General features: G+C 42.7%; 1 protein-coding gene across 3 annotated transcripts in view; it reads right to left on the bottom strand.

Annotated features, from left to right (window-relative positions):
- Nucleotides 1-394: 394 nt before the first annotated feature.
- The window catches only part of DCAF12 (DDB1 and CUL4 associated factor 12), a 47,587-nt gene continuing 23,033 nt past the window's right edge, over nucleotides 395-24,948 (bottom strand). For all 3 annotated transcript variants that reach the window (XM_073343388.2, XM_073343386.2, XM_073343387.2), the window contains 5 exons: nucleotides 22,691-22,884; nucleotides 21,580-21,645; nucleotides 17,812-17,974; nucleotides 11,890-12,074; nucleotides 395-9,960 (listed from right to left, as the gene is read on the bottom strand). In XM_073343388.2, coding sequence (XP_073199489.1) covers nucleotides 9,802-9,960; nucleotides 11,890-12,074; nucleotides 17,812-17,974; nucleotides 21,580-21,645; nucleotides 22,691-22,884 — 767 coding nt within the window. In that variant the 3' untranslated portion in view covers nucleotides 395-9,801. The remainder of the gene's footprint in view (nucleotides 9,961-11,889; nucleotides 12,075-17,811; nucleotides 17,975-21,579; nucleotides 21,646-22,690; nucleotides 22,885-24,948) is intronic.

Raw genomic sequence — 24,948 nt, 5'->3', positions numbered from 1 at the left:
GAAACAGAGACTACTCTGCTGCTGGGGCCATGTAGGGCATGGGATAGATTCTGGCTGCGTGGGGACAAGAGGGCTGTTCCATAGTGTCCTTGAGATTATGTTCTTCTCTATACAGTCATTAATATGCCACAAGCAGTTCAGATGTATTTCCCTTTGAACAACCCAGGCCAGCAAGGAGGCCTCCTGACTGTTGAAAAGGGGCATGACCAAGACAGTAGGTCTCAAGTTAGATTCCCAGTATGACACTAATAGCTATTAGGCATTTATACTAGGCTAGGTACAGCAGTTAGGCTCTACTTCCGGCTCCTAGCAGGTTGTTAATACAGATCATCATGGTTGCCCCTGGGTTTATGTACAATGGTGGGGTTAAATAGTAAAGACCACCACTAACCAACACTATACAAATACATTTTATTTAGAGATATCCATATTAAGATGCACAAATACTTTTGTTCACCAATTTCAGTTCACACAACTTCAAGTAGTGGAAAAAAACTGCAGTTAGTTACAATTATTCTATATAACAGGGCAGTAGTAAAAGATCCATTTGTCAGACTACAGAATGGTTAACACTCAGATGACAATGTACAGATCTATGTATTAAAAAGTGCACTGGTCATTGCCACATACACTAGCATGCTTTTTCCAAGAGCAAGATCTTTCTGGCTTGTGGACACAGTAACCCGGTTAATGTGAGATTGAAAATTAACCTCTTAATTTGATTTGGAGATGAATCTATTCACAAATCTCCCCAAACCAGGAATTATGAGTTTTATTCTTTAATACAAGGATGTCAACTTGCAAACCAAACTCCCATTGCGCTGTCCATATGATCAGGTAACACACTGATGACCTAAAGCCGTCACAGTTATCGCCCAACTTTAACTGCTCTCCTCTTACATTCTGAAGAGAAGCCCAAAACACTCAACTGCATTTAGGAAGCGGACGTAGGACAGTCACCAAATCTTTGCAGCTGGTTTGAATTCTTCCACACAAGAAAAAACACCTCATCCCGCAAAAAAATATGCAAGCAAGCCAACAGGGATCACATGTTGCTGAATTCATATTTTTGTGATCCCACATTAAAAGTAGAGAAAAAGTGGTGCTGGATCTGTAGAGTAACTGCAGTGGGTTTAAAATGAATAAAAACACATGGAACCTTAAATCATCTCCTTAACACAAGGAAAGCCCAGCAGGTTCCATTTGTTACTGTTACCCCCTTATTTTGCATTCAATAACACAGCGAGAGAGAGCACTGCATGCTGCTCAAGAAAGACCAGCGAGGACTGCTCTATGGATGTTAACACTGAATACCAGGAATCACATAAAATCAGTCTTCAGTTAAACTCCTTGCACTGAAGACACAAAGTGAAACAGATTGACCTTTTCATTATACTTAAGGAAATCCAAGAGGCACACTTTGCATTGATCAGAAATAACCGTGATGTACATTGCAACGTTCAATGGATTTAGAATCCAGTGGAAGGAATTAAAACACAATTCAGGACCTCTGTTCTTATTCCATTAAGACTATTTTAAACTGCTCCCTCATCTACTTGAGCTAGAGGTACCTTTCCAGTGCCCTGCATACAAAGCTTGTTTCCCCCCGTAAGGCTTGTTTTCATCGAAGAAGTTTTCTTCTGCACATAATGGAAACAAGTAACCTCAATGCCTCACAGGGCAGGTCCCAAAAGCACGTCAGGAGAGCGGAGGGTGGGAATCAGTAGACATTGTACATATGCAGTCATCCCCAGAACAAGAAGGTGGAAAGTAAAAAACAACCAGATTTAGATAGCCAGCAGTGCAGGAATTAATTCATTTACAGAGCCGGAATGAGTGGGGAACACAGCCCTCCAGATCAGAGAAGGAGACCAATTTAGGGAAACACCCAGTGCTGGGTAAGAGAAAGGTGGGAATCAAACTGTAGAAGTTCTGATCCAGCAAAGTACATAAGGGCTTGAAGTATATGCTTAAGTCTCATCAGCTTCAGCAGGGCGTAAGCACATAACCTGGTTTTCTGCTGAACAGGGGCCCAAGTTAGCAAGCCACGATGGAACATGCTGGAGTCCACAGAAGAGTGACTGGGACAAAAGGCTGAATGATGGAAACAAAGCTTGTGGAAGAACAAGAGGGACAGAGCCTGCCGCAGGCTGTTTTGTGAGCAGGAAAACTGAGCCAGGGGGACCGGCCCCTGCTGCGTTCTGTGAAGTCCTAGGGAAGCGGCCAGTTGAAGTACTAAAGTCCCAACTGGAATTCTACATCCCCTGCACCCAGAGGTAATGCAAGATCAATAGGTAGAGCCAAGCGGAGGAAGCCACAAACAAGGGCCCTCTTCACTATGGCCCGCCAGCAGTGCGCAGAGTGCTGCCCCTCAGCACCCCAGAAATGAAGCCGTTTCCTAAGTCAGGGAAAGGCTGGAAAGCTCAAGCGCAGTAGGAGCCTGGGGAGGAAGGGGTGGCTGGCAGGCTGATGACAATGAATGGAAAAACTGGTGCTTCCCCGCACTATCTTCACACAGCATCTCTGAAGATAGAAGGCCAGCCACTTTCCACAGGCAAGCTCTAGGCGTTGTAATCGACTGTCAGATAAGGGATGATGAAGAGCTGTAGCCGAACCCACAGACCTTCATTGTTCAAGTGTATTAAAATAGCTGCTTGTCTTCTAAAGTAACAGGCATGTGGAATTCCCCTTGGACAAACTACGCAATACGTGTCTGCCACTTAACTATACGGTCCCAGCAGCAGTGCTCCCCGCCCCCGCATTAATTACGGCAAGAAACTGCCTTTTTTTTTTTTTTGGAAGTAATTCTAGCTATTACAGTTGTGAAGAAAGCCCTGTGCTGTAACCAGAAGGAACCTGCAATCAGCTTGGAAGTGTGATGTACCCGCTACAGTACTCCAATGGGGTGTTAACTCTGAAGTGGAATGACAACATTGTTAGTTGTTTCCCTGCTGCTCAGATTGCAGACAGTGGGCCATCACTTCCCACCTTATGACCACTGCTTTATGAAATCTGGATGTTAGAATTTCAGCTTCTGTAGAGGTTGCCAAAAAAGCAGGAATTGTCATTTCACATGCAGCTAGGTAGCAACAGGTTTAAGACACAGCACAGAGTGGTCTTTCTACCCAGGGGCAACCAGGATTTTTCATACAACTTTCAGTACAAACTATTTTAATATTTTTCAGACCAGACAAGAGTTTGGAATTTATTCTTAAAGGTGAACTGGAAAGAATGGAGAAAAAAAGTTAAACCGCTAAAGAATACAAACCAGAAAACAAGTCAGATTAAGTCTGCTCTGTAGGATGCAATGAGGATAAGTAGGGCCAAAAGCTACACTAAATAAGATCTCTAGGTTACTCCATTTTAGGCATGTGCACATTATATCCAAAGACTAATGACCATACATTGACACAGCTGTGCTGGCTCTGTAGGGCTAGCAGAAAAGAAGGAGTGACAATCTGGTTCAGTAGAATTTTTGTGCTAAAGTTCCAATCAGCGACTCATTTGCAAACTCACTGAAAGCAGTGGGGATTAGTGATACACAAGAAGAAACCCAGCTTGAACTTCAGATCATATTGAATTTGCAGGGTAGTTAGAAAAGTAATATTTGTACTCCAATTCAGCACATTGGAAGTCACTGAGAAACAGAACCAACCCCACAAAGCCTCTCTCTTTTTAAAAGTTATTTTTCAGAGAAGAGCAGCTATTTACAGGATAACTTTCTAGACACTGAGCTACATATACAAATAAGTTGGTTTCTGCATGTAGTCTGCAAGTTTTCATTGTTTAATTTGCAAATTGCATGGACAGTTTTAGACATTTAGCCCTCAAGTTAAACACATGAACTACAGAACATTTGAAAAACCTCTACTCCCTTCGCTTAACTGCTTAGGTGCAAGTTCAAGATTGTGCACTGTATCGAAATAGTTGATGCTATAAACCATACTGAGAATTATTTTGTGCATGCGTGCGCACAACAGCAATGTATGCCAAAGAAACATTGGGTCCTGAATTTAAAACGGAAGCAGGCAAGTGACAGAAGTCTTGATATTTTCAATGCACTGGATGTTTAAGTCTGTGAAGTGTGGTCTACTTGGAAAAACATTTTAAAAGAACTACAGTTCACTTTAAGACAACCTAACCCCAAGCCACAGTTGTGATCCCCACATATTTTAAACATCCTGCATAGTTTGTGCATCAGAGGCAAGTGGGGAAGATCCAGCATCTTATGTACATATTACCAAACATGTAAGCACTGATGTCTATGAAAGGACTCATCCCAAGACAAAAATCAGTGCATTTGATTTGTGTCTGTCCCATATTCTTGAATGTCAAATAAAAAAAGTCACCACAATACAAACTTGTTGCAACTTCACGGTTTACATCTTAGAAAAAGACAGCAATGAGTTTCTGTCAGGTAACTTTACAAAGATCAAGGTACCATAAGAGAAAGGCACGTTAACCTCTGATTGGTCCTTTTCGTTATTTGGATGAATCATAGTGATTTATATACCCTGAGACTGCAGGAGGCCATAGTAGGAGAGGAAACCAGGTGAGCAGGTAAACAAAAAGTACAAGTTTAATGAGATTTAAGATTCAGCACCTGAAATTTCCCTTCTAATTAAGGAAATCTATAGAAAGCTCATGATTTTTAGAATCTGCTTATCTCCAAGATATTAGTTTTGAGACCAGAGAATCAGTGTTTGAAGGGGTTACAGACAGGAGACTGTACATGTCTCCAAGTGTTTGCCACAGTACTGGACTGAAATAAAATACAGGGCTATGTAAATTTGTATACAGTCAATACCGTTACCCAGTTGGTCAGATGGAGCCTACAGCTTAGCTAGCCACAGCATTTTTGTTTTACATATGAATGTCCTGCCGGAACTACAGGTCCCAGCATACAGCTAGAAGAGAGGAGGTTGAAAAATGGCTTCTGAAGGCCTCTGGAGTCTAGGGACAAAACAGACCAGGTTCCACTCAGACAACTCTTGAAAACACTGTGGGTTTTTTTGTTTTTTGCAAGTATCCAATACAGGATTTTTAAGTATCCAGTTTTGATGAAGAGACCCAGCACAGATGAAGCTACAAGGATTACCTAATTCCCAAGCAATATATTCCAGCACATGGAAAACAGCCAGAATAGATTCCACATAAAGGGACAATATCAACTTAAGTTTCTCCTTTAAATAGAACTTCTGGGTGGTTCTGAGAGCAACACCAAACCTGCCCTCCTTTCTGCACACACTCCTGCCTGCCCCTATGCTGCTGCTACTTGCAGACCCAGGAGAACAGCATGCACAAACTGCCCCAGAGAAGAGTGTGAATACCTTCCCCTCTCCTCTATTCTGCCCTAAGATTAGGACATGGGAGTGATGCAACTGACCACCAACACCACAGTGAAACCAACCCTCCACGAATTGCTGTAAAATCCACAATGACAATCTGAAAAAAATAAATTGATCTCTGTTTTAGGAAGCCCTGCAGTTACTTTTGACAACAGATGCAGCATTTTCAGATGGAGATGCAATTTGAGATGAGTTGCTCTCAGAGCTTCTTTGACACCACTGCAAAGATGGGCATCTGAAAAATACAAGTCTTCTCTGGGACTTTGCAGCTACAAACTTCTCACAAGAGCAGCACCTCAGGGAGCAAGGTTTAGATGGAAGTGACTCACACCTGAAGGTATGAAAATTGCCAGTCAACGATTATTACGATAGTGTATTTTTGCATTGACCTCAATGGGTGTTGAATTGGACCGGTCTTAAGTGGGTTTTTTAAATAGCTTAGAAATATATATGCTATCTATCTTCGGCACCACTGGAACTGGCCCAGAATTAACACAAACTATGAATCTCAATGAAACTTGAGCTTGGTCTGTGGCTCTCCTGAGCTGGGAGTGCTGGGGTGGTAACACACTCAGCCTCTAATGGGAGGCTGCTTGATCTAACATGGCCTCTAGCTCTCTCAGAGTGATACTGCAGAGAGCTGTGTCAAGCTTTCTTGGCTGGCAGGACAGACTGGGAGATGATGGACTAAGGTTGGAAGGGTTAATAGAAAAATGGCCTGGGGGAATAATGTTGAACTTGAAGGTGGAAAAAGCTGGACAGTTTAGGAAAAGGAAAAGGAAATGGAAATTGGTTCTCTCTCATCATGAGCACACTGGCTAGCTGCTGTAGGGTTCCCACTCAGTACTCATGAGTTGGCTATTATTGGGTCCGTCACTGTTAAATAATTAATCTGATTCTACATTAGAACAAATGCATATGGTGCTTCAAGGATACCGTGCTTTCTATAGCAGCCTTATGAAAAGTTCTGGATGATAAAATAAACTGCTTGAGACATTACAATGCAAACAGGAGACCACGTTAATATAATGCCAAATATCAGAAAAATGCCTGTCTTAATGATCCTTAAGAACCTTCTTTCCCTCAAAGCAACTCTGAGAAAAAAAAAAGTCACAAGGGATATCTGACTTTGAGCACTTGAAAAAATTAGCTAGTCAACAAACAAAGCGAGAACACCACTGGGTTTCTGTACCCTATTTTAAAGCTATTGAAATCTAGTCAGGCGGCCAGATTCACCCCCAATAGGGTTTCTCTACTGTTGTTTGAGAGATGGGAGCTGTGTCTTCACACCCACTTCTATGGCTGGGCTCATAGCCTCCCCACTGCTGTGATACTGCTGTGCCAGCAAACCAGTGACCCATATTTGGATCCCCATGTGCTGCTATCCACCCCGCCAGGTTCTGGTATTTCAATTTTAAATCTAAAACGGTGTGGTCGAAGCAGCATAGTGCAATGAACAGGCAGAGACTAGCAATCAGGAACCCTAGGCTCTTTCCCTATTTCTACTTCGGATTTACCGTGCGACACTTGGCACATCACTTCCCCTCCCAGCCTCAGTTTCCCTAACTGCTCAGTGGATCAAAAGAAATATTTGGCTTTGGAGATTGAGGATCACACCACAGTAAGGCATCCCATCTCAAAGGGGCATCTACTTAAAACATTTGTCTGAAACTTTATCATCTATTACTGTTAAAAGCAGCACAGGATTACCAGGATAAAGAAAAGTATTTCCCAGTTTTCTTTCTGCATTGGACAGCACTGGGTGTATATTCCAGTTACCTTGTTTGGATGGGCTTTTCATGTAAGGGAAAAATTCCACCCCCAGAACAGGAAATAGTCCCCAATAGGATGACAAGCCCTGCAGAAGGCTCAGGAACAAGTGGAGTACTTGAAACTACATCATCTCCACGACCCCCTTCCTCCACAATGAAACGGACTAATTTTAAATTGGTGTCCCCTTAACACCAACACATCTACATTGGACAATGCTCAAAATAATATGGAGAGAACAATTTCCCCAAGGAGTCAAAGCTACAAACAAATGAGCTTCAAATTAACACAATTAACTATAAAGGGGGTTAGATTTCAAGACCAAAAGGCTTCCTTCAGCATTAAAAAAATTTAAAATGTTACTAAACATTGTGGACCAACTTTAACACAGTGAGCTCTGCTCTCAGAGATGTCAGCTGGAGCTGAGTACTCAGTGCCTCTGCAAATCTGACCCCAAACAACAGGACCTGCCTGGGAATAAAACACCCCCCAACAGAATGCAGAACCTATCTATAGAAGGGTGATCTTAGACAGGATTTCAGACTACTCCTTCACAGAGATGGTGTCACCATATTTCATGTAGATTAAATATTTATTTTCCTTTGCATATTTCTGGACAGAGTCAAATGCTATATCTCTGCCCCGCCACACATTCATAAAAGAAACCCCAAAAACAACATGTTCCCACCATGGAACAGTGACTGGTGACAGTATAAAAATACTTAGAATCTTTACATCAATTTAAACAACGGAAGTTCTGAGAGAACTACACCATTTACAGCCCTATAATTTAACAGCTACTACTTGGACACTGCGTAATAAAACCATATTTAATGTTACATTTTTGCTTTGATGCAGATTTTAAGCAATGAACCCACTAGCAGAAGTCTGGAATGCAGTAGTAAAGTTTCTTGGTTTGCAAAGTGATTAAGTCAGGCCTTAGCTTTAAGTAACCTATACTTCAAATCCAGGTGTGCGTACGGGACAACGCTTTCCTTACCCTTGACGTGCAATCAGAATGTGGGGGGGAAACCTGCACTTCTACCATGTCTTTCGTCTGATAATTTCAAGTTAGAAATTACCTCAGGTGCCACGCATGCTATTAACCTCATATTACAAATCAGCACAGTGAGGCACAGAGACATGAAATGACAGGCAACAGCAGCTAGAGCCAGGAAGAGAAACGAGTCCAATAGTTAACCCTGTGTTTTAGCCACAAGACCACCTTTTCCTCACCAGAAATGCACAATCCCTCCATGACTGGGCTTGTATTTTGTTCGCTAAGCGTATCCAGACTGTCATCCTGCACCCACAGCTCCTGGTGAAATCCAAGGCTGGACTGAACAATAAGATAGGCGCTCAGAGGGGGAAAAAAAGAAAGAAAGAAAAAAAGACAGTCTCCCATAAAATCCAAGTGACAGCCTATGCTTTTCTTAACATGATGAGTTGAACAGGAAGTCTAGCTACCTGGTAAGCTTCAAATTAAAAAATTAGAGTCTACAGTCATTAGAGAAGAAGACAACAACTGTATTTGCTAATAGCATCAACTAACTGTATATGACACCCTCCTTCCAAAGGCCAGGAGGGGAACAATATGAAAATATTAGTGTAACATCCCCCTGCCCACCAAATTTAATAGCAGTAACTGGCTAGAAAGGACCATTCCTGCCAACATTGCTCACTGCTGGCAGGAGAGCTACAAGGTGGGCGGGGGGAATCTCCAACCTGAGAGAAGTTTGTGTCATTAGGCAGACTCCAGGTACCTAGGCCCTGGCTCCTCCCTGCCATCTAGCCCCAGCCACGCAGATGACCCCCAGCTAGTCTGGAAATTAATCAGATTGAATTAAGTTAGCCACCATGCAAATCTCTCTCCTCCTGGGATGCCATTTCCCTTAGTGCCCCAATAAGCCGCATTCCACCATCATAACAGCTGTCATGTCACACAATACCCCCGCTGCAGTGCGGGCAGCCTACTCTGTAGCTCCAACAACCCTGCAAACTGACACTCAGAATAGAGAGAGAAGGGGTAACAAGAAACAGTAATTTTGCTCATGCACTGCTGGGATGCCAGGCTTGGTGTCTTTGCTACACTCTGGGCTAGAGAAGATGTTCCTGGTGGTACTCTGTCCCTGGGTTCCAACAAGTTTGGTTTCAATTTACTTTCCTTTATGTGTCATTAGACTTGTACTTAAAAAATAAAATAAAATAAAATAAAATCAAGCCAGGCCTGAGCCAGGCTCTGCAGATAAAGTAGTAGCTTATCTCATAAATATTTTTAATATTTTTAATTACAAGTAGTCCTCACTCCAGATAATGTAACCGACACAAAGTACCTGCATACACACAGCCCCTTGACTTTCACAGAAAGCCTGGCAGCAACCACTCTAAAAAAGGAATCCTACCTCACAGCAAAGTAGGGGGCATATGGCTGTAGTTAGCCTATACAGGGAAGAGTCATTTGGAGTAAATACAATAAAAAGGGATTTAAAAAACCCTTCATATAAAGGATCAAGGAAGTTAAAGCAAAATCTGGTTCAAAAAAAGATGTACAAAACTGTTGAAGACCAACAGAAAACTCTGCCAAAAATAACTTGCATTTAAACCAGAAAACAATGTCATCACACAATTTCTTTGTTAAAAAAGGAAAGACAAAGTAAAGATGGGCATTTGGGAAGAGTTCTCATTAGCTCCAGAGACCAGCATAATTCCCGTGGAGTCCTGATGGAAGGGGGCCTCCTGCCACAAAGAGTTTCGTTCCAGACGAGTCGTAGCAGTGGGTGTAAACAGCATTTGCGAAGAAGTTAATGTCAGAAAAGTAATTCCTCCAGGTTTCATCATGATTCTGTTAAAGGAAAGTTCAGATCAGTATCACTGCAAAATTAGCAAAAGACAAGAGCTTGTTTCACAAATGCAAAATTTAGTCTCCATAGCCTGAAAAGGGGCTTTCTGCATTAATGATCCCTGGGGTTTATGCGGATAGGCTAGAACTGGAAGATACCAGGGACATCCTGCAGTGTGTTTGATGGCCCAAATTTCCTCAGAAAGAACACTGGGGGGAGGGGAGGAAAATAAGGTTGGAAATCTCATTTATAATCACGCAGACTTTATTTAATAACTAGAACTGAGAGAGTCATTACTTTGTACGGAATAATTTATATTATGGTAGCACCTAGGAACCTCAATCAAGGATCAGGGTTCCCCTCTTCCCATACTGATGATGGTCCCCACCCCTGCACAGTCTGAAAAGGGTAGATGTACTAATCAAACAGGAGCGAGTCTGAAAAACCTATACAATTCCACCAATACAGTGTATTTCTGATCTCCTAAATCAACAGGTTAGATGCACATTCTATTAAGCAACAGCATAGCAGGGTGTACGCAGTGTGTATGCTGAATGTAAGGGTATAACACAGAGTATAATATCTTATTTGACAAGTATAAAATAGAGATAGCATTTTTTCCAAAGCAGTAGTTTGTGTGTTGACTTGTTCCATTTTTTTTTTTATTTCAGCTCTTATCTTGATCCCTCCTGAATGCAGATATCTAATCTAGGCCTCCGGGACTAAGTTTTCTAGACCACAAACAAATAGCCTAAGTCTACTATGACTACATAAGATCTACTTTAATTGTGTGTAACTAACGTTACTGTACCAATGCTCAACATAGAGATCTATTTCTGAGATTTCAATGAGAACTACAAAATAGAGTATGAAGTTTGTCCATTCAGCAGCAGTTATGCAAAAGTTTTGCTAGGAGAATATTTTGTCAAGATTGATTTCAGAGTAACAGCCGTGTTAGTCTGTATTCGCAAAAAGAAAAGGAGTACTTGTGGCACCTTAGAGACTAACCAATTTATTTGAGCATGAGCTTTCGTGAGCTACAGCTCACTTCATCGGATGCATATCGTGGAAACTGTAGCAGACTTTATTTACATACAGAGAATATGAAACAATACCTCCTCCCACCCCACTGTCCTGCTGGTAATAGCAACAGAGTTGTCACTTTGGATGGGCTATAACCAGCAGGAGAGTGAATTTGTGTGTGGGTGGGTGGAGGGTGAGAAAACCTGGATTTGTGCTGGAAATGGCCCAACTTGATGATCACTTTAGATAAGCTATTACCAGCAGGACAGTGGGGTGGGAGGAGGTATTGTTTCATATTCTCTGTGTGTATATAATGTCTGCTGCAGTTTCCACGATATGAATCCGATGCAGTGAGCTGTAGCTCACGAAAGCTCATGCTCAAATAAATTGGTTAGTCTCTAAGGTGCCACAAGTCCTCCTTTTCTTTATGTCAAGATTGAGTAATTCAGAACTGTCTCATCATATTTTGCTCAAGCTTTCATAAAAAGAGTACTTGTGACGGACAGTTACGAGCAACTGAAAAATAAGAGTTAGGCTGAAATCAAATGTTAATTCTTACTAGTATGCGCTATAATTGCTTTGCACCATCCTTTCCCTCTGCCTGGTCTAGCATTGTAAGTTCTTCAGGTTCTTAAAATGTATCTTATTTTAAAGAGCACTTAGATTTACAGTGCAATACAATACATTGAAAATATAAAGTGGCATTTGCTAAGAACTGCAACGAGTTAGAGAAATGTTCCCCACAGGTCGTTATTTCTGAGGAAAGGCTAAAGGGATTTCAGTCACTGAGTCAGTGTTTTCGTGAAGCGCATTTGACACGCATAGTTCCCAAAACTGTAGAATTAACTTGTCTTCAAACCCTGTAGCCTCCCTATATAGAAGAGCTTTAACAGCTGCAAGCTACTCACAAGCCAGCCTTTCCCGGTCGTCAACTTCAAAATTTCACTTCCTCCTAGTTTCTGTTTTTGTCCACGGCAGGTGTGATTGGGCTTTTCATCCAGGAACCTTTGGGCTCGGATGTCATAAAACAACAAGGAACCCTGCCCTGTTCCCACTGTTATAATGTGCTCATAAAAGCTCACTGACCGAATACCTGTCAAAGAAAAAGGAATGTTACAATCACATTTAAGAGGAGATGCATGTTCTGGCTATGCAGTGGTGGGTGCTGCTTTAGGGTTATTTTTTCTGTGTTACTAGAATGTATTAATAGGCAGATTATTTTGTTTCCCTTTAACTGTAAGACAGCACAAGTCAGTTCTATTTATGTTACAGAAATCACAGCTGCAATTGCAAATATCTTCCCCTCTCCCCACAAAGGATCTGATCCAGGTCCCATTATTTATATCAGAGTAGCGTGCCAAGGAGCCCCACTAACAGAGTTGTCTTGTGCCAGACAACATACAAACAGAACCAAAAGATGGGCCCTGCCCCCAAGGGCTTACAATCTAAGTAAAGACCTGAACTAGAGAGGTGGGTACAGACGGGGGGGAGCACAAGGAAACAATATGGAAAGACTTCCTTAATTTCAGTGGGAGCAGGAGCAGACCCATGACTACTTTGAGGGCTATCATATGCAGATGTACTAATCACTAGGAAGGAGACTGTCCTTTAAGACTCATCTCCCTGTGTTCCAAACATCACTTCAAAAATCTAGGTTTGTGCCCTGAACTAAGAGTCATTTAAACTGATCTGCTTTGGGGAGAGAGTTTACCCAAACAAAAGTACGTACCATTACTTTGTTATTAAGGTCCAGTCATCACTTCGCTATTTGCTATATAAAGCATTTGTTTTGTAGATCCACAAAGAAACCCAATAAATCAGTGAGGAACCAAAAACAGCTTCTGCCACCTTCTTAGTATGATACAAGAAGCTTATGAAGCATGCTACAGTTTGTTTAAAATAAGATAAAATTAAACATTCAAAATGGAAGTGAAAGTTGAGTGTAAATAATATGCCTGCTCCCATCCAGCTATGTCGTTTTTACATGTTAGAAAGATTTGGGTTTGGCAATTCAGTGTGCAAGTAGGTTCGGACTCTGTATAAGGGAGCAGAGGCTAGCATAGTCAGTAAGAGATCGATCATTTGGGCTAGAAAAATAGCACTTATTTCTGTTACTCTGAAGCTGCTCTTGAAGAGCAATCCATCAGGGTGCTCACACAAGGGAGGTAGGGATGATGAATGCACACAGAGGACACATGGTCTCCAAACCAATTCCTGCATTTTATAGCTTTTATTAATAAAACTTTCAGAGTAACAGCCGTGTTAGTCTGTATTCACAAAAAGAAAAGGAGTACTTGTGGCACCTTAGAGACTAACCAATTTATTTGAGCATAAGCTTTCGTGAGCCACAGCTCACTTCATCGGATGCATACTGCGGAAAGTGTAGAAGATCTTTTTATACACACAAAGCATGAAAAAATACCTCCCCCCACTCCACTCTCCTGCTGGTAATAGCTTATCTAAAGTGACCACTCTCCTTACAATGTGCATGATAATCAAGGTCGGACATTTCCAGCACAAATCCAGGGTTTAACAAGAACGTCGGGGGTGGGGGTGGGTTTGGAAAAAACAAGGGGAAATAGGTTACCTTGCATAATGACTCAGCCACTCCCAGTCTCTATTCAAGCCTAAGTTAATTGTATCCAATTTGCAAATGAATTCCAATTCAGCAGTCTCTCGCTGGAGTCTGGATTTGAAGTTTTTTTGTTGTAATATCGCAACTTTCATGTCTGTAATCGCATGACCAGAGAGATTGAAGTGTTCTCCGACTGGTTTATGAATGTTATAATTCTTGACATCTGATTTGTGTCCATTTATTCTTTTACTTAGAGACTGTCCAGTTTGACCAATGTACATGGCAGAGGGGTATTGCTGGCACATGATGGCATATATCACATTGGTGAATGTGCAGGTGTACGAGCCTCTGATAGTGTGGCTGATGTTATTAGGCCCTGTGATGGTGTCCCCTGAATAGATATGTGGGCACAGTTGGCAACGGGCTTTGTTGAAAGGATAGGTTCCTGGGTTAGTGGTTCTCTTGTGTGGTGTGTGGTTGCTGGTGAGTATTTGCTTCAGGTTGGGGGGCTGTCTGTAGGCAAGGACTGGCCTGTCTCCCAAGATTTGTGAGAGTGTTGGGTCATCCTTCAGGATAGGTTGTAGATCCTTAATAATGCATTGGAGGGGTTTTAGTTGGGGGCTGAAGGTGACGAATAGTGGCGTTCTGTTATTTTCTTTGTTAGGCCTGTCCTGTAGTAGGTGACTTCTGGGAACTCTTCTGGCTCTATCAATCTGTTTTTTCACTTCCTCAGGTGGGTATTGTAGTTGTAAGAAAGCTTGACAGATATCTTGTAGGGGTTTGTCTCTGTCTGAGGGGTTGGAGCAAATGCGGTTGTATCGTAGAGCTTGGCTGTAGACAATGGATCATGTGGTGTGGTCAGGGTGAAAGCTGGAGGCATGTAGGTAGGAATAGCGGTCAGTAGGTTTCCGGTATAGGGTGGTGTTTATGTGACCATCGTTCATTAGCACTGTAGTGTCCAGGAAGTGGATCTCTTGTGTGGACTGGACCAGGCTGAGGTTGATGGTGGGATGGAAATTGTTGAAATCATGGTGGAATTCCTCAAGGGCTTCTTTTCCATGGGTCCAGATGATGAAGATGTCATCAATATAGCACAAGTAGAGTAGGAGCATTAGGGGACGAGAGCTGAGGAAGCGTTGTTCTAAGTCAGCCATAAAAATGTTGGCATACTGTGGGGCCATGTGGGTACCCATAGCAGTGCCGCTGATTTGAAGGTATACATTGTCCCCAAATGTAAAATAGTTATGGGTAAGGACAAAGTCACAAAGTTCAGCCACCAGGTTAACCATGACATTAATTGGGGATAGTGTTCTTGACGGCTTGTAGTCCATCTTTGTGTGGAATGTTGGTGTAGAGGGCTTCTACATCCATAGTGGCCAGGATGGTGTTATCATGAAGATCACCGATGGATTGTAGTTTCCTCAGGAAGTCAGTGGTGTCTCGAAGGTAGCTGGGAGTGCTGGTAGCGTAGGGCCTGAGGAGGGAGTCTACATAGCCAGACAATCCTGCTGTCAGGGTGCCAATGCCTGAGATGATAGGGCGCCCAGGATTTCCAGGTTTATGGATCTTGAGTAGTAGATAGAATATCCCAGGTCGGAGTTCCAGGGGTGTCTCTGTGTGGATTTGATCTTGTGCTTTTTCAGGGAGTTTGAGCAAATGCTGTAGTTTCTTTTGAATCATAGAATATCAGGGTTGGAAGGGACCTCAGGAGGTCATCTAGTCCAACCCCCTGCTCAAAAGCAGGACCAATCCCCAATTAAATCATCCCAGCCAGGGCTTTGTCAAGCCTGACCTTAAAAACTTCTAAGGAAGGAGATTCCACCACCTCCCTAGGCAACGCATTCCAGTGTTTCACCACCCTCCTAGTGAAAAAGTTTTTCCTAATATCCAACCTAAACCTCCCCCACTGCAACTTGAGACCATTACTCCTTGTCCTGTCCTCTTCCACCACTGAGAATAGTCTAGAACCATCCTCTCTGGAACCACCTCAGGTAGTTGAAAGCAGCTATCAAATCCCCCCTCATTCTTCTCTTCTGCAGACTAAACAATCCCAGTTCCCTCAGCCTCTCCTCATAAGTCATATGTTCCAGACCCCTAATCATTTTTGTTGCCCTTCGCTGGACTCTTTCGAATTTATCCACATCCTTCTTGTAGTGTGGGGCCCAAAACTGGACACAGTACTCCAGATGAGGCCTCACCAATGTCGAATAGAGGGGGACGATCACGTCCCTTGATCTGCTCGCTATGCCCCTACTTATACATCCCAAAATGCCATTGGCTTTCTTGGCAACAAGGGCACACTGCTGACTCATATCCAGCTTCTCGTCCACTGTCACCCCTAGGTCCTTTTCCGCAGAACTGCTGCCTAGCCATTCGGTCCCTAGTCTGTAGCTGTGCATTGGGTTCTTCCGTCCTAAGTGCAGGACCCTGCACTTATCCTTATTGAACCTCATCAGATTTCTTTTGGCCCAATCCTCCAATTTGTCTAGGTCCCTCTGTATCCTATCCCTGCCCTCCAGCATATCTACCACCTCTCCCAGTTTAGTATCATCCGCAAATTTGCTGAGAGTGCAATCTACACCATCCTCCAGATCATTTATGAAGATATTGAACAAAACCGGCCCCAGGACCGACCCCTGGGGCACTCCACTTGACACCGGCTGCCAACTAGACATGGAGCCATTGATCACTACTCGTAACTCTTTTTGGTAACTCTCAGTGGGATCAGAGGGTAATGGCTTGTAGAAAGTGGTGTTGGAGAGCTGCCGAGCCGTCTCTTGTTCATATTCCAACCTATTCATGATGACAACAGCACCTCCTATGTCAGCCTTTTTGATTATGATGTCAGAGTTGTTTCTGAGGCTGTGGATGGCATTGTGTTCCGCACGGCTGAGGTTATGGGGCAAGCGATGCTGCTTCTCCACAATTTCAGCCTGTGCACGTCGGCAGAAGCACTCTATGTAGAAGTCCAGTCTGCTGTCTCGACCTTCAGGAGGAGCTATTACCAACAGGAGAGTGGGTTTGTGCGGGGGCTGGGGGTGGGGAGAGAAAACCTGGATTTGTGCTGGAAATGGCCCAACTTGATTATCATATACATTGTAAGGAGAGTGATCACTTTAGATAAGCTATTACCAGCAGGAGAGTGGGGTGGGGGGAGGTATTTTTTCATGCTGTGTGTGTATAAAAAGATCTACACTTTCCACAGTATGCATCCGATGAAGTGAGCTGTAGCTCACGAAAGCTTATGCTCAAATAAATTGGTTAGTCTAAGGTGCCAAAAGTACTCCTTTTCTTTTTAAGGAAACTTTGAATCCTTCTCTAACAACATAATTAGTACCTCACTGATTCTCCCAGTTAATCAGGAGGATGTTTTAGAGCACCCTTTGGAAAATGGCACTTCAAATTGGTTCATAAGGGGAACATTCAGCAGCAAAGAGCTGATGGCCAATATTTTCAAGCCCAGGTGCTTAAAATTAAACCCATAGTTAGTGTAGGATTCAACTCAATAAAAATGGCCCATTTTTAAAGGTGTTAGGCATCCACAAACCCACTGAAATCAATTGGTGCTACAGATGTTTAGCAACTTTGAAAATAAGGCTGCTTATCCAGGTGCCTGAATATAGATTTAGGCATTAACTTTCAAACCTGGGTACCTAAAGTTCACTGTGTATAACCCAAAGCAGTACAGAAGTTTACAGTTAGACTATTTACATTTGGCTCAATTTAAAATTTTGTAAGAACAAGATTTTACAAAATTTTAAAACCCTAGAAATGTTTCCTTCATGGTTTTAAAATTCTAAAAAAACATTCTCTTGCAGAGTTGGAACTCAGTAATGTAGTACAGGGCATGAAGGTGACTAAATAGTTATCATTCCCAGCACACACAAATGCAAGAAGTAAACAGAGTACCAACAGTTACTGAAAATCATATTTGTAATCTACTGCATTATTATTATTAAGTAGTTTACAACATATACTCTGAAGCGATAGCATCCCTTTAAGCGTGACAAGAGAGAAATTTTAATTAGATCTGATTAAAGAGCTAGGTGATTGCCTGGCTTCAGAGACACTGTTTTAATCTGTTTTGTGTGGGGAGTATTAGTGCAAAGGTTAAGTTTACATATACTACTACTGATCTGGGAAGTTCACAGGAAAAGCCTTGATATTTACTAGCCTACTGTATTTTATTGCAGCCCTGACTGTTACCTTTTTGGAAACATCAACAATTTGATACTTCACTTTGAAGTTTCCTTACCACTGCCTCGTTCTCTGGAACAGACGGATTTAACATTGTGGGAAGGTTGCCTTGGATCCAGAAAGGAGACATGTGCCTGAGATCCTACTGCATACACTGACCACTCCTGACCATAGGCCAGACACACATTCTCCCTGCAGTAGGGCAACTTGGTGGAAAGTAGCTGGAAATAAATGGAGAGAGAAGTTAACTAAAAAATGTGTGGGGGAAGAGGGATGCAAGTGACTGAATAAAATCTAAACATCCTTGAAGCCATATTTCATAGAATATCAGGGTTGGAAGGGACCCCAGAAGGTCATCTAGTCCAACCCCCTGCTCGAAGCAGGACCAATTCCCAGTTAAATCATCCCAGCCAGGGCTTTGTCAAGCCTGACATTAAAAACCTCTAAGGAAGGAGATTCTACTACCTCCCTAGGTAACGCATTCCAATGTTTCACCACCCTCATAGTGAAAAAGTTTTTCCTAATATCCAATCTAAACCTCCCCCACTGCAACTTGAGATCATTACTCCTCGTTCTGTCATCTGCTACCCATTGAGAACAGTCTAGAGCCATCCTCTCTGGAACCCCCTTTCAGGTAGTTGAAAGCAGCTATCAAATCCCCCCTCATTCTTCTCTTCTGCAGACTAAACAATCCCAGCTCCCTCAGCCTCTCCTCATAAGTCATGTGTTCCAGACCCCTAATCATTTTTGTTGCCCTTCGCTGGACTCTCTCCAAGTTATCCACATCCTTCTTGTAGTGTGCGACCCAAAACTGGACACAGTACTCCAGATGAGGCCTCACCAATGTCGAATAGAGGGGAACGATCACGTCCCTCGATCTGCTCGCTATGCCCCTACTTATACATCCCAAAATGCCATTGGCCTTCTTGGCAACAAGGGCACACTGCTGACTCATATTCAGCTTCTCATCCACTGTCACCCCCAGGTCCTTTTCCGCAGAACTGCTGCCTAGCTATTCGGCTCCTAGTCTGTAGTGGTGCATTGGGTTCTTCCGTCCTAAGTGCAGGACCCTGCACTTATCCTTATTGAACCTCATCAGATTTCTTTTGGCCCAATCCTCCAATTTGTCTAGGTCCTTCTGTATCCTATCCCTCCCCTCCAGCGTATCTACCACTCCTCCCAGTTTAGTATCATCCGCAAATTTGCTGAGAGTGCAATCCACACCATCCTCCAGATCATTTATGAAGATATTGAACAAAACCGGCCCCAGGACCGACCCCTGGGGCACTCCACTTGATACCGGCTGCCAACTAGACATGGAGCCATTGATCACTACCCGTTGAGCCCGACAATCTAGCCAGCTTTCTATCCACCTTATAGTGCATTCATCCAGCCCATACTTCCTTAACTTGCTGACAAGAATACTGTGGGAGACCGTGTCAAAAGCTTTGCTAAAGTCAAGAAACAATACATCCACTGCTTTCCCTTCATCCACAGAACCAGTAATCTCATCATAAAAGGCGATTAGATTAGTCAGGCATGACCTTCCCTTGGTGAATCTATGCTGGCTGTTCCTGATCACTTTCCTCTCATGCAAGTGCTTCAGGATTGATTCTTTGAGGACCTGCTCCATGATTTTTCCAGGGACTGAGGTGAGGCTGACTGGCCTGTAGTTCCCAGGATCCTCCTTCTTCCCTTTTTTAAAGATTGGCACTACATTAGCCTTTTTCCAGTCATCCGGGACTTCCCCCGTTCGCCACGAGTTTTCAAAGATAATGGCCAATGGCTCTGCAATCACAGCCGCCAATTCCTTCAGCACTCTCGGATGCAACTCGTCCGGCCCCATGGACTTGTGCACGTCCAGCTTTTCTAAATAGTCCCTAACCACCTCTATCTCCACAGAGGGCTGGCCATCTCTTCCCCATTTTGTGATGCCCAGCGCAGCAGTCTGGGAGCTGACCTTGTTAGTGAAAACAGAGGCAAAAAAAGCATTGAGTACATTAGCTTTTTCCACATCCTCTGTCACTAGGTTGCCTCCCTCATTCAGTAAGGGGCCCACACTTTCCTTGGCTTTCTTCTTGTTGCCAACATACCTGAAGAAACCCTTCTTGTTACTCTTGACATCTCTTGCTAGCTGCAGCTCCAGGTGCGATTTGGCCCTCCTGATATCATTCCTACATGCCCGAGCAATATTTTTATACTCTTCCCTGGTCATATGTCCAACCTTCCACTTCTTGTAAGCTTCTTTTTTATGTTTAAGATCCGCTAGGATTTCACCATTAAGCCAAGCTGGTCGCCTGCCATATTTACTATTCTTTCGACTCATTGGGATGGTTTGTCCCTGTAACCTCAACAGGGATTCCTTGAAATACAGCCAGCTCTCCTGGACTCCTTTCCCCTTCAAGTTAGTCCCCCAGGGGATCCTGGCCATCCGTTTCCTGAGGGAGTCGAAGTCTGCTTTCCTGAAGTCCAGGGTCCGTATCCTGCTGCTTACCTTTCTTCCCTGCGTCAGGATCCTGAACTCAACCAACTCATGGTCACTGCCTCCCAGATTCCCATCCACTTTTGCTTCCCCCACTAATTCTACCCGGTTTGTGAGCAGCAGGTCAAGAAAAGCGCGCCCCCTAGTTGGCTCCTCTAGCACTTGCGCCAGGAAATTGTCCCCTACGCTTTCCAAAAACTTCCTGGATTGTCTATGCACTGCTGTATTGCTCTCCCAGCAGATATCAGGAAAATTAAAGTCACCCATGAGAATCAGGGCATGCGATCTAGTAGTTTCCGTGAGCTGCTGGAAGAAAGCCTCATCTACCTCATCCCCCCTGGTCCGGTGGTCTATAGCAGACTCCCACCACTACATCACTCTTGTTGCACACACTTCTAAACTTAATCCAGAGACACTCAGGTTTTTCTACAGTTTCGTATTTGAGGGAACTAGATTCAAGCAGTAACATGGACTTGGAAACTCTTCTGGAAGAAGGTAACTATTTGATCTATAGGGCAAAGACTTGAAGGGGAGAGGCAAGGAGAGAAGGTAATGCCACTGAGTGGAGAAAAGCTGGAATTGCAGCTCTTGGAGAGCGGGGAAGGGAGGGAGGCAGGCATTTAGACCTTGCCTACATGTAGAAATTGTACTGGTTTAGCTAAAGACTGTTTTTAAACTGACTTAGTTAAACTGGTACAATTCCCTGTGTAGACACTCTTGCTTCAACTTTGTTTAAATCTGTTGCTTATTAACTTAACCTAAATTGAAGTACGCCTAGTTTAAACCAAACCAAGCATCAACAGCAGTTTGCACCAGTCTAAACCAGTCTGAAAGTACATCTTACCGCCATGCCTCCACTACAGAGTCTATTTTGGCATAGCCCCTTATTGCAGATGCAGTGTACACCGGCAGAAGAGTTCAGCCAGCACGGTAATACCACCTCCCTGAACAACATTAGCAACAACGTAAACAACATTTAAGTTTTAAATGTAGATCTGGTTTAACTTAGGCCTGGGCAACTTCCTCATATTGATAAACCCTTAGTATAACTAACATTAGAACAAGACAAGTAAAAGCTCCTAATTTGTCCAAGATCGGTAAGAAATTAGGAGCTTCCCCCCCTCAAAAGGAAATAAGTAGTCACCTGTCCAGTGCTCTAACTTCATAAACCTTGCCTCTGCTATGAAACTTTTCAACCTTTAAATCAAGGTTTTGGGCAAGTGTCTTACAGACACTGCTGGAGTCTATTCAGACACATTCTAGGGAAACTGACTTAGAGTAGGAAGCAGCCTTAACTGATAGGTTAACTATTAAAATTTAGCATAAATACACGAGAGAGGCAACCTTTGATAGCGTGTGCTCTGCTTTCCAAAGATGAAAGTACCCATCCAGGGACACAGCTCCTAGCTCCTAGGAGAAGAAAAACAGTTAGCTTCCAGATGATACATCTCCTTACAAATAAATTTCAATAAAAAGCAGCTGTTTAAAGGCTACTTTAGTGACTTGAGTTGAACATATAAATGAATGCTACCTGGAACTGTTGATGAATTTGTACAAGATAAGTCTTAACTGCACGTTGATTTCAGTGGAACACAAGAGCACAAAAGGTACAGTGGGGAAGGACCAGAAGTGAACTGGAAAGCCTACAACCAAACGGTAGCTTAGCCAATGTAAGAACTTTGTTCGATCAAGTGACCAACCCTTAGTAAATGCACTACAAGTTAGCATTAGCAATTCTCAGCACCAGCACCTAAAGCAATATGGGACAATAAATATTAAGTAAGATTGCATGTATGCATTTTCACAAAAACTGCTGCATCACAGAGAGAGTCTTTTAGAAGCCATCTCCTCCTCCCTAACAATTGGTATCGATTAGTTTGCAAGATCCAGTTTCACATTTTTACAGTTTGACAAATACCAAAAACAAGCTCTGCCAACAAAAAATGTTGAGTTGTCTAATGTTATATCTTCGGAGTCAAATCAGTTGAATGCTCATTAGCTGGCCACTGGCAGACATGCACTGATCAATAACAACACTACTGACAGGCACATGGTGAGGGAATTTATACACCAGTTAAGAGTGGGGAAAGGATTACCACCAGTGAGCATGGTCCAAACTGGTCTAGTATTTTGCCTATTGTATTTATTGTATAGACACATTCCATAGGCCAAAGAGCTTAAAATCAGAAAACCCACAGGAAAACTCTTCCTTCCAGAAGTAAATTTTATGTTTGCTCCAGTCCCTATCTGTTTGTTAATGGCGGAGACAAAAGAAGCAGACAAAGAACAGTATCAGAGAAGGGGAAGACAAAAGAATCAGCAAGCAAAACATAACGCAAATGCAGGTTTGCTGTTAATTTACTAAAGTGATTCCAGTCGAATTTTGTATCCAATTTTACAAACTGAAAGGTTGCAATTTTTCACTCCTCAGGTTCCCTGTTTCTATCTTACTGACCTTGTTCTTATTGTTGAATGCCAGTGCTCGGACTTTACAGTTATCTGGATTGGTGTTCTCCTTGGGGATATCTTTCAGTGCCCTGTGTGTTATGTGAGCATAGACAGGGACTCGAGAGAGGTTGTGCCTGGCATCGCTTTTAGTCAGCACATCCTCTGTCACCTCCCAGAGACCCATCGAGCCATCCCGGGAACCTGAATAGAAAGGACATAGCAGCATGTGTTAGGCACACAAAATCTCCCTGTTGAAGATGGAACTTCAGTCAAGCAAATAAGACGTGGCCCTAACAAGGGAACAATAAAGTGCTGTTAGTTTAATCTAGCTGAACACATTGTTGGTCCGTAAGTATTAATAAAGACTAATAAAAGTATGATATTTGAAAGCATTCAAATTTAGACAGATAATTGGGCTCATTAAAACTTGCCAATGGCTACATACATTTTAAAGCACCTAAGTCAATCGAGCTATTCTGAGATCTACGAGCAGTAAACAGGAGCATCAAACTGGAGCTATCATCTTCAGAGAACACACACAACTAGCAGCCACTTAGAGGTGACTGGAACAGCAAGGTCTAGCCTACGTAGTTGCACTGGTTTAACTAAAGGTGCATTTTCAAATTGGGTTAATTAAACCAGTGGAAAAACCCTGGATGAACACTCAAGTAGGTTTAAACTTGGCTTTCATTGGTTTAACTTGCAGTGTATTTACAGGTGCAAACTAAACAAACATCAGTTTTAAACAAACATAAGTGTTTAAAACAATGCAAGCCACTGTTTGACTAAACCTGTTTTTAAACTAATTTTGGTTAAACCAGTGCATCTTGTGTGTTTAGACAGCCCTGAACGTGTCCAGGAACTCAGATGGCAAGAGACTGAGCAAGCAGAATCTTCAGACGAGCAACTATTTTATTTCTCTCTATTGGGTCTGCAGACACCAGTCAGCAAGAGCATCCTTCCTATGGTCTCTGATGACACTAGACAAGAGTGGATAAAATCAGGTTTTTTTTAAATTACAAAAAAATCCATTTTGTAAAAAAATTTTATTTAAATTATATCAAGTTTTTCTTTTAAAAAACTAACCTGCTTAAAATGAAGTCTGAATTTAATACAAAATATGTTAAGGCCTAAATTTATTACAATCTCTTAAAACATTTTAAAAAAAGTGCTGAATCCATGAACCTCTATCAAAAAATTGCAGTTAAATGCTGCTTTCCTGTACAGAAAAAGCATCAGGGAAAAAACACCTAACTTTTGAGGTCAAGCTTTATAAATAGGGCACAATAAATCATATACTGTATTAGGAGTTTGATCCTGTGTGTGACACAGGGGCTGTGCCACTCGGTGCCAGAGAGTGGCAAAGTCATCACAGGTGTTGGGACCCAGCCTAGGGCTCCAGGAGACACCATCAGATATCTCAACATGATCATCGCCTGAGCTCATCAGGGTGGTGCCATATTCCTATTTTACAGCTTCTCCCCTATCTGAGGTAAGATTGGCTGAGTTCTCAAATTATGAATATCTATGACTCCACCCACCATGGAAACTTTCTCTCCAGCTCTTGGAAAAACCCTGATCTGCCCACTAACTACCACGCCCTTGCCTTCTTGGCACATCAAGTAAATGGCCTTGTCCTGTCTCCTTGCCCTGTCTCCTTGCACTACAAGCAAACAGAAATTCATTAATTTCTCGACTGCTTCCCTCAGCTTCTAAACAAATAAAATACTGCAGTACAAAAGGCATGTGGGTTACTCAAGCAGAAATCTTAGTTTGTTGTTGTTTTGTATTTCTGAGGGCAATGCAGGGGGAGGAGAGGGGAAGGGAGTTATGTAACAAGGAAGGAGGACGAGAGTACACAACCAGAAAGGAGCAACAATGGCGTCAAAGCAAGACACCGTGGGAAGAAGGGACAACATTCTTCAGAGTGCAGCCTGTAGCACTGATTTCAACATCTGGGAACTGGAGAAAAACTGCCATGGCGGCAGGCTGTAAAACAGACTCCGTATAGGAATATTTTTCAATAAATTCCTGTACCTCTGGGTAAAAAAGGAACACATGCCAAATGTAAACAATGCAAGGAAGAGATGCAAGGCCTGATTGTTAGAATGAAACCTTATGAAAAATGCTCCTCAAAAGGCAATGACTGAAAGTGATATGGACATGTCTGAATATGGATCAGCTGGGCAGTAAACTGATTTTGACACCATTCTTACGGACTGTCTACCATGCTAATAAAGGATAAGACTGATTATTGCCATGTAT

The sequence above is a fragment of the Lepidochelys kempii genome, chromosome 5, assembly GCF_965140285.1.
Source record: "Lepidochelys kempii isolate rLepKem1 chromosome 5, rLepKem1.hap1, whole genome shotgun sequence".
Classification (NCBI taxonomy): domain Eukaryota; kingdom Metazoa; phylum Chordata; order Testudines; family Cheloniidae; genus Lepidochelys; species Lepidochelys kempii.
This window is presented reverse-complemented; position numbering and strand designations above follow the sequence as displayed.